Source organism: Solanum lycopersicum, chromosome 3, assembly GCF_036512215.1.
Source record: "Solanum lycopersicum chromosome 3, SLM_r2.1".
NCBI lineage: Eukaryota > Viridiplantae > Streptophyta > Magnoliopsida > Solanales > Solanaceae > Solanum > Solanum lycopersicum.
In genome coordinates this window covers 65,890,179-65,901,882 of record NC_090802.1, presented here as the reverse complement: position 1 = coordinate 65,901,882, position 11,704 = coordinate 65,890,179, and the positions used below count along the sequence as shown (strand labels likewise).

Sequence of the window (11,704 nt, the reverse complement as noted above, 5' to 3'; positions counted from 1 at the left end):
TTGCTGAATTTATATCAATCTTCGAGTATGAATGAGTGTTAATGGACAAGACTTAGAAATACTAAACATGAAACCATTCATTTTCTACAACGTACCAATGAAATCTCACATGGTAGTAGAGTTTGGGTAGGTTGCCTATTATCTTCTATCCTAATTGTCGACTTTCATACCCTCATATCTTAATCTCATACTATGGGCTTGAGTTGCGCATACCTTTGATTTTCTATCAAGGGAACTTCGCAATAAACTATTACTCTGATTGTATGGCAGAAAATACAATGTTGCAGAAGAATGTAAGTATGTCACTATACTGATATTTACAAGGTATTGATCAAAATATAGTTTACAATCTTCCCACAAAAAAAATCTAAATTTTACATCTCCTCAAGGAAAATGATTCCAACTCAACTTTTAACAGTTTTGTGTTTGTAAAATATTTTTTCCCGCAAAACAAAATTTTCCACGCCAGTTGTACAAGACATGAATGGGAAAAATCAATTCCCGGGGAGGGCCAAAGGGAAAGAAAAATCTATGCAGAAATCAGTTCCCAGGAGGGACACGGCTAAAGAAAAAACTTTTTAATTTTTTTTTTTTTGGATATAATTTTCTCTAAAGATGGACGAGCTATCTCAAAATTCACGCACACTAATCTATTTTGAGCTCTCCAAACTTCCTCTTCTCTTGATGCAATGTGTTGAATACGCCATCCAGCTCCGGGAAAGCGGACAGTAGTATCAGCTCAAGAAGATCAAGGACTAACAGCTTTAGACACACAGATGACTGTAAAAGAAATAGTGACTCAATTAGTAAAACAAGATGGAGATTTTAAAGGTTGTGATATTTAAAGCAGATTCTGAAGGCACTGACTAAGTTACCTGGATGAAGTAATAAAGATCCTTTGCGCATTGCTCATATTCCTTGTGACCAACTAGTCCAACAACAGCAGCAGGCGCTTTTTCTGTAAAAGATTATCAGAGTAAATAATGGCAAACTATTATGGATGATGAATGTTGTAATGGTCACTAGCCAATGGGACATGTTTTTTGGGTGACCTACCAATCATCAGCTCATATACTAGGTTTGCACGCTGTTCAGCTTCCTTCTGTTGCTTCTCATCCAGTTTCCGGATATCCTCTGCCATTGGTGATGATGATGGAGTAGGAGGTTGGTTTTGTGGAGAACCAATGGATGGACTGGCAGATGGAGTAGGAGGATGGTTTTGTGGAGAACCAACAGATTGAATGGCAGATGGTGTAGGACGTTGTCGACTTGGATGCTTTGTTATGAATATTCCATCAGGCCATAAAATCTACATGGAGCACAAAGAATGAGAACACTCAATACAGTATCAATAAGAACAACAAATACAGAATCAATAAAATGTTAATCACAGAATCTCGGGTATCATGAGTTATCCGAAACTACTTTTACACGCTTCTAAGAAAAAGCATACCCCACCAACTCTGTCATCTATAATGCACATAGTTTATGAACACGGCATGCTTACTACTATAGCTTTTTCTCATAAAGCAAGCTTACAAAATAAGCCTCCCTACCCTCACCCCCACCCCCACCCCACCCAAAACAAACAGAGAACATACATAAGAACCAAAAGTTATCAATAGGAGGCCAGCAAATTGTTTGATTTAGCAAATCCTGGAAAATTAAAAACTATTAGTATTTGGTAAGGTATTAATTGATTAGATCACAACGATTAGAAATTCAAGTTGACTTGTTCTTATCAGCTTGAGAAGGAAAAGCTACAAAATTGTGACACTTGCCTGCTCAATACGTCTAATGCCTGCAGCCACTACTGAACCCCTGCGCAGACGCTGGATTTTCCCAATGAGCCAGTCATCAAATGCATCACCCATTCCTAATTGTAAAACCTGTTTCGCCACCCAGAATGCCTTTCTCCTGGTAGACACCGCAAAAAGTTATAACAGAAATGAGTAATCAATGAGGTCCAAGTGCATAATAGTTTGACAAGAATAATACCTGATCCATCCACCATCTTGGAGCTGAAAAATGACATCAACCAGGTCTAGAACTGGTGCACTTACCTGTGGAGGCACCCACTACAGTAAAACAAAAAAAGAGGTTCAAAAACATCTCAAAAGGCTAAAACTACATGTGATTTTTAAAAAAAATTGGTAAACTACATGTAATTCTTACTAGAGAAACCAAAGGAAAAGGCATCATAAAAAAAAGGTAACTTGCATATCTTTCAATCTCACTAACTCAAGTCAGAAGCAGCTACCTCTAAGGGAAGGGAGGATTCAACAGGAGAATCAACAAAGGTATCGGATGATCCATGTGAGGCGCGTGAATTAGTTTCAACTGATTTTAGCACCGTTCCTGTGGCTGGGATTGGAACTTTATTTGTTTGTACATTGTCGGAGCCATTACTTGAATCCTCAAAAGCTCCTTTGGTGGGTCTTTTTGGAGGGGACAGTGTGACATATTTTTTGCCATATCTTGATTCATCCACCACAGGATGATGCATCAAGACTCGGTCCTTCCTTTCTGCATAATGCTCTGCCGTGGAGAATATGATATCAGTTCTTGGGCCAATCTTGGGCAGAGGTTCTTTATTTACTTTGTGTACTGTATCATCGAGGTTAGCTGAAAGCGAATAACAAGAACCATTTACAATTAACATAAAAGTTGAAATGCAACCTTCTGGCCTGTAGCCATGCGAACTAACTTACTTACCTGGTAATGTATCGATTATGGAAAGGGAATTTGAAAAGCTATATGTCTGCACGACAATTTACAAGATCAATGCTCTGTGTTCAAAGAATGTATCCAAAGCTAAAAAAATAGAAAATCAATAATCTTTTAACCTGTGAATCAACACTGAGGAAGTCCCAAACCTCAATGGAGTTGGAAACACTCGGGAGCTGCAGCAGTTTCTGTAACAAAACCAGAAAACCGAATCAAATGAAGATTAAAGGTAACACCTAGGGGGAAAATGGAAATAAATTTAACTGCAAGGAGAAAAAGTGAACACAATAATTTAGAGAGAATAATTAAGGTCCAATTTCACGATATTCTTGCTTTTTGAAGCTTCGCATGACATCATATATCACTGTAACTAGTCATATTCATCAACTTCAGGAAGAGAAGAAATTATTTTCAGGGAACATGGAAGTCAAATACAATCAAAGAATAAAGACCAAGATAAATATACAACAATGAGAAGAGAAACATTATGAGGTAAGAACACAAGTACAATACTGTGATATCAAAGAGAACTCTAATAAATAACAGGACTTTGTTATAGATCAGAAAGTAATAGTCGAAAAACATTTCTAGATGCCATCTGTTAGAGCATCACCTTCATATATTCTTTAAGAAATTTGCATCTTTCTCGAATGACTTGAACATCCAGACCTGTGGAGAGAAAATGTTTGGGTGGCAAATGAAGATTGTACTCAGGATACTCCTTAAGACGTCTGTGTAGCTCCTCAAAATGACGAAACCTGTCACAAACAATAGCAGAAGTAAATTACACACGGGATAATAGGACATGTTGAGATAATATTCGGGATAAGGAGGTGTTTTGACATTCACAATAATGATAAAAGCAAAAGGTTACATATCAAGACCTTCTTTTGATGGACCAGCTATGATTGTTCACATCTGTAACAGATAAGCAATAAACGGCAAAAGTTTTTGAGCCACTCTTTACAATATTGGCACTCAAGACCTGCAACACAGGAAGGGAAATATCTGTGGATGTCCAAATCTGCGAAAGTAATTCATAAAGGGTATGTTTGGTACGAAAGAACATCTTTCCCACAGAAAATGTTTTTCAGGAAAATAAGTGGTTCTCTAATTTAATTTCAAGTGTTCAGTTGGTAAATGGAAATCATTTTCCAGAAAATAATTCAAATGTTTGGTTGACCGTTGAAGAGGAAGATACTTTCCACTCTTTTGGTTATAAGGAGTAAAAGAGTTCCTATTTAGTTTTTCTTTAAAAATTTCTCTATAAAAATTTAAGGAGAGATCAATAAGTTATCTATTTAAACCGTCTATATAAAGTAAATTAATAAAATCATAATGGAGGAGCACTAATAATTATAAACCTCAATTTCGTTTTTAGAAGAAACTATGGAATTTTATTTTCAAATATGGACTTGAATTTAAACAGCTAAAAATAAATAAATAATTGGAAAACAATAAGGAAGATGAGTTAATGTTAAAGTGTACCAAGACAATATAATCAAAAGCATCAAAGACCTGTCACCCTCCACTTTGTAACCTTCTCTGGATTTTTTCCATCAGAGAAATTGGGGTGGAGGAGGGGAAAGAATTCGGGATTGTACCACCAGAGAATCCGGTTGTGTAATGCTGGTGGTTTGAACATGAAAAATGACTTCCCTAGGTATGCCAGGGAAGTTATTTTCAGTTTTTTGAGGAAAATGTGATCTTGAGAAATATATTTCTGAAGCATTTACCAACCAAACAAGGAAAAATAGGGGAAAAGAAATTCTAAAAAATGTGTTCCTCCCTACCATACACACACAGTGAAGTTTATGTAAAAAGGATGGCAATCACTTCTGTACCTCACACGTTAACTTCAAAAAGGAATCAGCAATTATAGAACTTTTAAGAGAATTAGCACCCATTTTCTGATTAGCGAGAACGCTGCTTGACAAAGAAGATGCTGATGCATTGGTGCCACTTGAAATTCTACCAGGCATTTCTGAATCAGAGTGATCGCTCAGAACTTCTGGTTTCTCATTATATTTAGAGTTTAATATATCATGTCCATCCCCTAATAAGAAGCTCGATCTTTGAATCTCTTGCCATACATGCTCTGTTTGGCTACTTGCTCTGGATTTTTTCCTCGCAGATGGTACTTTATTTAAGTGCTTAGAGCGAATATGACCTTTGCTAGCTTTTCCCTTTCTTGTCTTATGACCAGCATTATTTTCAAGTGGATGATGAATGTGATTGATATTCCTTCTATTTTTGGCATCCCACACTTTATTACCAGGAGAATCAAGACCTGTCACACTAATAGGTTCCTCATCATCAGTAGTGTAAGAACTAGTGCTCTCTGATTCGACCTCATCTGAGTTGTGCTCATCTTCCTCTTGATATTGAAAAGTCTGGGTATTAGCTTTCAAATAATGGTTCACGTTAACCCAATTTTCACTCTCACTCTCTTTCTGTCTTAGCATTCCCTTCAAGTGCTCCTGTGATTTAGGTGGCCCTAGCAAAGAATTATGTTGGAGTGAATCTGATGCTAGATTGCCCTCTTCTTTCCTTTTATAGTTTCTTCCTTTAGTCCACATGTTGTCTAAGTTCTCTGGAGCCAGGGTTTCAGTCTTTCGACGTGACACCAAATCTAGCATTTCACCCCACTCTCCAGAGCGGTGTTTCTGGAGACCTCTCCCATCATCTGTGTTGGTTTGTGATGGCAAAGAACTCCAAGAACGAGTAGACCGTGTATCAATCGAAAGCAAAGGATCCTTTGACAAATCTGATCCATTCCCATTGTCCATCGTATTATTCTCCGTAGTGTCATTAGTTTGGTTCCTTCTAAACTGAACAAGTTCAAGACCCTTCGCAGAAGAATCCAACACCCCAGAAAAATGATCTGCTGATACCTTTTCAGATACACTTGGACTTGATTGCTGTTCTGTTTGAGCTGCAGTAGGTCCTTTATCAGCCTTCTTTAAGGAAATAGCTAGAGATTCAATCCTCTCATTAATGAACCTGACAATAGTTTGGTGATAAAATAAAGTACAGAAACAAGGGTTATGAGGCTACAGGAAGCAAGACGCAAAGGAATAGTTACCTAGGGTTAACTAAATTCAGTACTGGTCGTATCACAACGCAAGCAAGAAGTTCCCTCACAATGTATCGGAATAAAGAGCATTGCAAGTCCTCTGGTCTGAACGTGAACGAAATGAGACCATCCATAAGATGCTGGAGAACCTGCAGATAGAGAAGAAAATGGTGTAAATGAGATGAGACAATCCTAAATTAAAAGTACTATAGAACAATTGATTATTGATTTTGTTAAGATAAAAGAATGAGATTACCTTGTGTTCAGCTTCTGGAGAAAACAAAGCCGGATGTAACTTGTCATCTGCTGCCAGCGTCAGTTTAAGTTCCAGATCTCGCTCTTCTATAGTCAAGGATCTTGTATTCTTTTTTTCAATCCTCAATTTGCATGTACGGAACAATTCCAAATGAGTGCATATTAGACTGACAATATCCCTGCATGATCCCAATGAATGACTTCCTAGAGGATATAATATAACATAAGCTAAAGAGGAAATATGTCAGTAGCATCCTGTAACTACAATTTAGAAACCTTGTTAAAAGATCTATAAGATTGATGGATCTCATCCGATTTGAAATTTCCCCTAGCACGCCATTCATGATCTGCACAAGTTCCTCTGGACCCTGTCTATCAGAAGTTATACGGCAGTACCAGAGATCTGTCACCCACTCAGAGACTATGTGTCTGGTGAAGTGGTCAATTGCATCTTCCACAACAGGTGAATCTACTTTTTTCCTCCAATCAGATTTCTCATTAACTGATCTTGGACCATCTAACTGTTTCTTCTGAACAGTATTATTTAATGAGGATGACTTGCTTTTATATGTAGCAGCTTTTATTTGTGCATCAAAGTCCAGAGATAGATAGCGAAGCATAACAATTAGGAGAGCAGCTGCAGGCAAGTTGATAAAAACTGAAGAGCTCGTTACTGCAAGTGGAAAGTACAGCAAAAATGTCAAAGGTGAGAATAGAAACATAAAGGCATATCGACATTCACCCAAGATATACGTTAAGATCCAAAAGGAATGTCAAAAACAATAAAGTTGAAGTGTGCAATTAATGAAAAAATAACTATCAACAGATACTACAAAAATCCAGGCTCTCAGTCAAGCTGAATACTCTTATAACAATAAATTCTGAATAGAGCATCTCTGTCGAGATACATGCAAGATTAATAACAACAACAACCACCTGATTATGTTTATGGAACATCACATGCAAGTCTTTTCAAGGATGAATCACTTCGTGTGGGGCCTCCCATGTGAGGTCTCCTAAATCTTTCATATAAAACTAGGTTCTTCATCTTCTCTTAAGCTCATTTATTGAACCTACATCATTACTTATCCACATATAGCAGAAGAAGGACAAAAAGATTTTTTTTATAAGGGACTCATTGCAATAGATTTGTGCGAACCAAAAGGCTTTGCTATGATAGTCATGCAAAGGCAGACTGTACGACTGGACTCCTACATAGAGATAAAAGCTTCTAAGGAAGCAAATATTGCCATAACTAAGAATCAAGACATTTAATAATGGGACTTTGCTATTTTACATGGCGCACCTTAAGCTTATCGAGGACATGACTTTAGATATGGCGTTTTGGAGGTCGAGGATTAGGACAGAAGGTTAGTAGGTCGTCGGAGTGTTATCTCCGTGCATTCCAGTAGATTAGTACTAATCTCGTAGTTTCTGCCCTTCAATTTCTGTTTAATATCTATTGTTCTTTGTTTCAGTTATCACATTATTTTGATGTTGTTACTAATGCCATGTAATAATGTTGTTAGTATTTGTTATGTTTTCTTTGTGACTGTATGTTATTTTAAACATTGCTTTGTTATGAATTACTTGAGCCGAGGGTCATTCAGGAATAACCACGTTGTATCTTCACGAGGTAGTGGTAAGGTTTACGTATGTATACCCTACCCTCCTCACACCCTACCTAGTGTGATTACACAGGGTATGTTGTTGTTGTTGACTTCGCTATTGATGTGAACTTTTATGTTTCATAGAAAATCTTAGCCTTGCATTACCTCGACTAGAATTAGATGTAACAACATTACAAGATTTTGTTATTTTTATATATAACAGGGGTCTTTGGACAACTCCCGTGCATTTCAATTGTTCTACAGAGTATTTGCATTTTCTCACCTACATAGGTATGGTAACTTTTCCCAACAAGACTTAATAGATGGAAGGAAATTAATTAAAGACCAATATTAATCACCAACCAACTTGTATGGAACGAAAGCATAGTTATTATTTTATAGTTGAGTAGTAGTGGATTCAAACCCTAATATCTCAAGATCTCCACTACAATTTTATCGACAACTACGACTTAGGTGCAAGTCATATACTTTTGGAAGTTGTATTAATAACTATTCTATAACACCAAAGAAGTAGAAGATCACATCGCCAAGATCTGCTATCCCTTCCCGTATGTCGATTGTAACAAGGGAAATGCTTGAGCAACATTAAAAAGACTATAGTTTCCCTGGATACATATAAAGGATATTCCACTCTTAAACATCCAATAATAGGCTTTGATTAACTCCCATTCAAATAGATTGCTTCCATATTCATATTGGGGACACATTTAATGAGAGAAAAAAAATCTATGTGTGACACAAACATACCATCAAAAGGTGTAGAAAGAGTTATCCACATCCCTAATCACGTAATTTTGAGTAACTCGCAAATCGAGAAGAAAATTGTAGTTTCCTTTAATCTCTTTTAGATCCATGATCATGATTGTCAACTTGTATTTTAAGAATTGTCTTTCAAAACGTCGCAAAGACAATTTCTTATGTAGTCTCACGAAGCATCTGACTTCTCTTGTTGGTTCAATTGTAACTACTCAATGATTTCATATCCATTGGATAAATCTTTAAGGGTCTTGAAAAGTTAACCAACAATGTAAACTATACAAGAATTGGCAAAAAAAATTGTATGTATCATAATAAAACAACATCAGTCATGCAACTGATTTTCAGTCATCAAGAATTTCTTTCCGATAGTGTAATTGTCTCCACTTCTTTTGTTTGCCTGTGTGGAAGTTTCATCTAGAACATGCACCCGCTAATGTTGCACTCTAGAAAGTATTTTCGATGTAGTCCAATGTCATGAACTTTCACCCTCTTTATCTCCAGCCTCTTAAGCCGATGGATGCACTCTTCTGGAGAAATTCATCTTAAAGTGGCATATTGAATACTGTGAAAATGCAAGGACATTTTCATATTCCCTCAAACTCACTAATCTTGGTTATACATCGAGAAGATACAGCAATCCAACATTATGTTTCTAAACTCTTATACAGGTCATGAGTTTGGTAGTTTAAAGCTTTATTGGGCCAAATTTGAAAGCATTTTCAGTAACTTAATGAGCTTTTAAAGTGTCACGATCCAAGCCCATGACATTATTGTCTGCTTTGACAACAGACTTTACAGATTTGCCTCTTGGGCAATGCTATAATCAAGCCTAAACACGCACATGCACAGACACTATGTGAACGTTGACCCACTCTCATCGACCTATCCTCCATCATGGGCATCACATAAAATCCACCTTACGGACTCAGCGAGAACACAGAGGTTTGCCCCACCATTGTACTGAGGAAGTGTCAGGCTCTGATCCCATATTTGTCATGACTCAAGCCCATGGTACGTGTTGTCCACTTTGGTCCAACAGACCTCAAGGATTTGTCCTTCGGACTACATCATAATCGAACCAAAACATAAAATGTGAACTAGTACTATGCCTTACGATGCTCGTCAGTTTCCTCTCCCATTCTGGTGTGGTAATATCCTAAGGTGCCATGTGCAATCCTTCTTCAGAAGCTTGCCACCCTTGAAGCATGTCAATCCTTTTTTGACTCTCCTCCTTGTTGGCCCGCCCTCCATCATGGGCGTCACATGAGTTTGAAAACAAACTTACAACATTTCTCAAATTCGTTGAGAACTTAATTAGCTATCTTCCAGCTTCCTTGTTAAGTCTTATTTGCAAGTTTTATAAAAACAGTAATCTATTTCATTCATGAGACCGAGATCTAAATTCTCTAAGTCAAATCCTGACCAGATATCTCTGATTATTATTTTTTTTCATTTTTTCTATTTTTATATAAGTAATGAACCGACAACTTCCCTTAAAGTTGTTCCTAGTGTTTGCCAACTAACAGTTGGTTGTGTGTCAACAATGCACAGCAATTACAGATATAGAATAATGAATGATATTTTTTTGATGAGTAAATATGTGTGATATGCAGGTAGCTAATCAATCCACTCACATACAACTTGTAAATAGCTACCTCTAGAAAGCAGTAACATACTCACATCTATTACCATTCCCGTCAATCAATTCGTTCCCTTCAAAGATTTATTCCTGAACCATATCTATTTAAAATCCTAAATTCCTGAACTAGAAATGATTGTTAGCTAGTATTAATTCCTTTCAAGGCTGCATTAGAAGACAGTACACGCAGCAAAAAACACTGTTCATAAGTCAATTCATAGCTCATCCAAACAAGTAGGAAGAAAAAAAAATCAATCATCATCAGCAAAAACTGGAAAAAAATAAAATAAAGTAGACACTCACGAGACATGATATACGAAAGTCCAATGACACATAGGAGCAAGATTACAATCCGCTTTTTAGCTTCTTCAACCAGGTCCCGAACCGTCACGGCCTGCCCTTGGGTGGTACCCATGTCGGACCTCCCCCGATCAAATCCTTCACACCAACACAACAACCTTCAATCCAATTCACAACAAACAGAAATAGAAACTCAACCAATTCAACTTCTGAATTTCCCAATTCTCATCAATTGAAACAGCAACAAATCGACGCACATTCTCATCCGCATAAGATCACGCTGTAGAATTAAAAAAAACACAATCCGAAAATGATTAAACGAAGATTGATAGGTTTTAGAGGTACCAGTGATGTTTTCTCTCTCTAGAAAAAAAAACTTTTTCTCGCTCTAACTTCTCTGTAAGCGAAATGTTCAACTGAATGGAAGTGGTGCAAGTTCAACTAGTGCTTCAGAGTTTTTGATTGACGGCTTGAAGAAGAGGAGGGAACGCCGCGTGGGGAATGGGGGGGGAGTGACGGGATCGTCCGGTTTGATTGATTCGAAACTTGAATAGGGGCAATATACGTGTGTCATGTGTCTATTTTCGTCATTTCACACCTTGAATTCTGTTGGGCAATAACTAATGCTGATTTGTCCCAAAGAGAAATGCACATCCTCACTTAGATGCATGTAATCTAATTGTAAATTTCTAGTGACAAATTTATTGGAAATTACGATCGGGACCTTTTTCCCTCTGATTTGGGTGAGCCAAAGTAGAGAAGAGAGCAGATGCGCAATTTTATAAATTCTATTTTATTTTTTATTTTTAAAAATCTTTAAATTTAAAGTAATTTCATTTTATGTGATTTTAGATTTATATTATATTTTTTGTTGATTCACTCACAATAAATACAATTCCGTTTTGAAGGTTGAGCTAAAGATTTTGAACAACCTTCTCGTATTTTATTTTTGATAATATGCTATTTTACACATTCATTTATAAAATATTTTGTGAACTGTTACCTTTTGTGCTACTATTTGTTATGGAGCTAAGTAGCACACACATGCTACTTGAAATAGAATACCATCTTTATTTGTCCATTTACCTAAACAAAACAATAGTAAGTAACAATCACGTGTTTATATTAATATTAAGAGATAATGCATAAGTATTCTTTTAACGTATGTCGAAAATTTTAGAGACACGCTTATATTATACTAAGGTTTTATTACCCTTGAACTTATTTTATTGATAATTTTTCATTCATTTTCGACCTAAGTGGCACTGTCTTGTGGGTCCAACACTGGTTGACTTTTTTTTTTCAAATTAGTGTCAC

At 36.6% G+C, this 11,704-nt stretch overlaps 1 protein-coding gene across 2 annotated transcripts; it reads right to left on the bottom strand.

The window, feature by feature from the left end:
- Positions 1-281: 281 nt before the first annotated feature.
- LOC101260805 (uncharacterized) lies at positions 282-11,045 on the bottom strand. 2 transcript variants are annotated; one of them, XM_010320238.4, is made up of 16 exons: positions 10,733-11,035; positions 10,391-10,525; positions 6,335-6,731; positions 6,060-6,237; positions 5,813-5,952; positions 4,572-5,730; positions 3,612-3,712; positions 3,341-3,485; positions 2,847-2,915; positions 2,716-2,761; positions 2,261-2,625; positions 1,999-2,078; positions 1,782-1,917; positions 1,057-1,309; positions 876-958; positions 282-780 (listed from the first exon to the last, which is right to left on the bottom strand). In XM_010320238.4, exons 2-16 carry the CDS (start codon positions 10,500-10,502, stop codon positions 646-648), a joined length of 3,399 nt encoding a protein of 1,132 aa, XP_010318540.1. In that variant the 5' UTR covers positions 10,503-10,525; positions 10,733-11,035; the 3' UTR covers positions 282-645. The 2 variants fall into 2 exon arrangements, with proteins under 2 accessions (XP_010318540.1, XP_010318539.1); XM_010320237.4 differs by having other exon boundaries at positions 10,391-11,045.
- Positions 11,046-11,704: the final 659 nt, after the last annotated feature.

Bases quoted from the DNA above. Each gene is read 5' to 3' on its own strand.
- LOC101260805 (XM_010320237.4), bottom strand. From the start codon at position 10,502: ATGGGTACCACCCAAGGGCAGGCCGTGACGGTTCGGGACCTGGTTGAA. The intron at 1,918-1,998 runs GTATTATTCTTG...GGTGTCTACCAG, and splicing joins CAAGATGGTGGATGGATCAG to GAGAAAGGCATTCTGGGTGG. The intron at 781-875 runs GTAACTTAGTCA...TTTCTTTTACAG, and splicing joins ATCTTTATTACTTCATCCAG to TCATCTGTGTGTCTAAAGCT.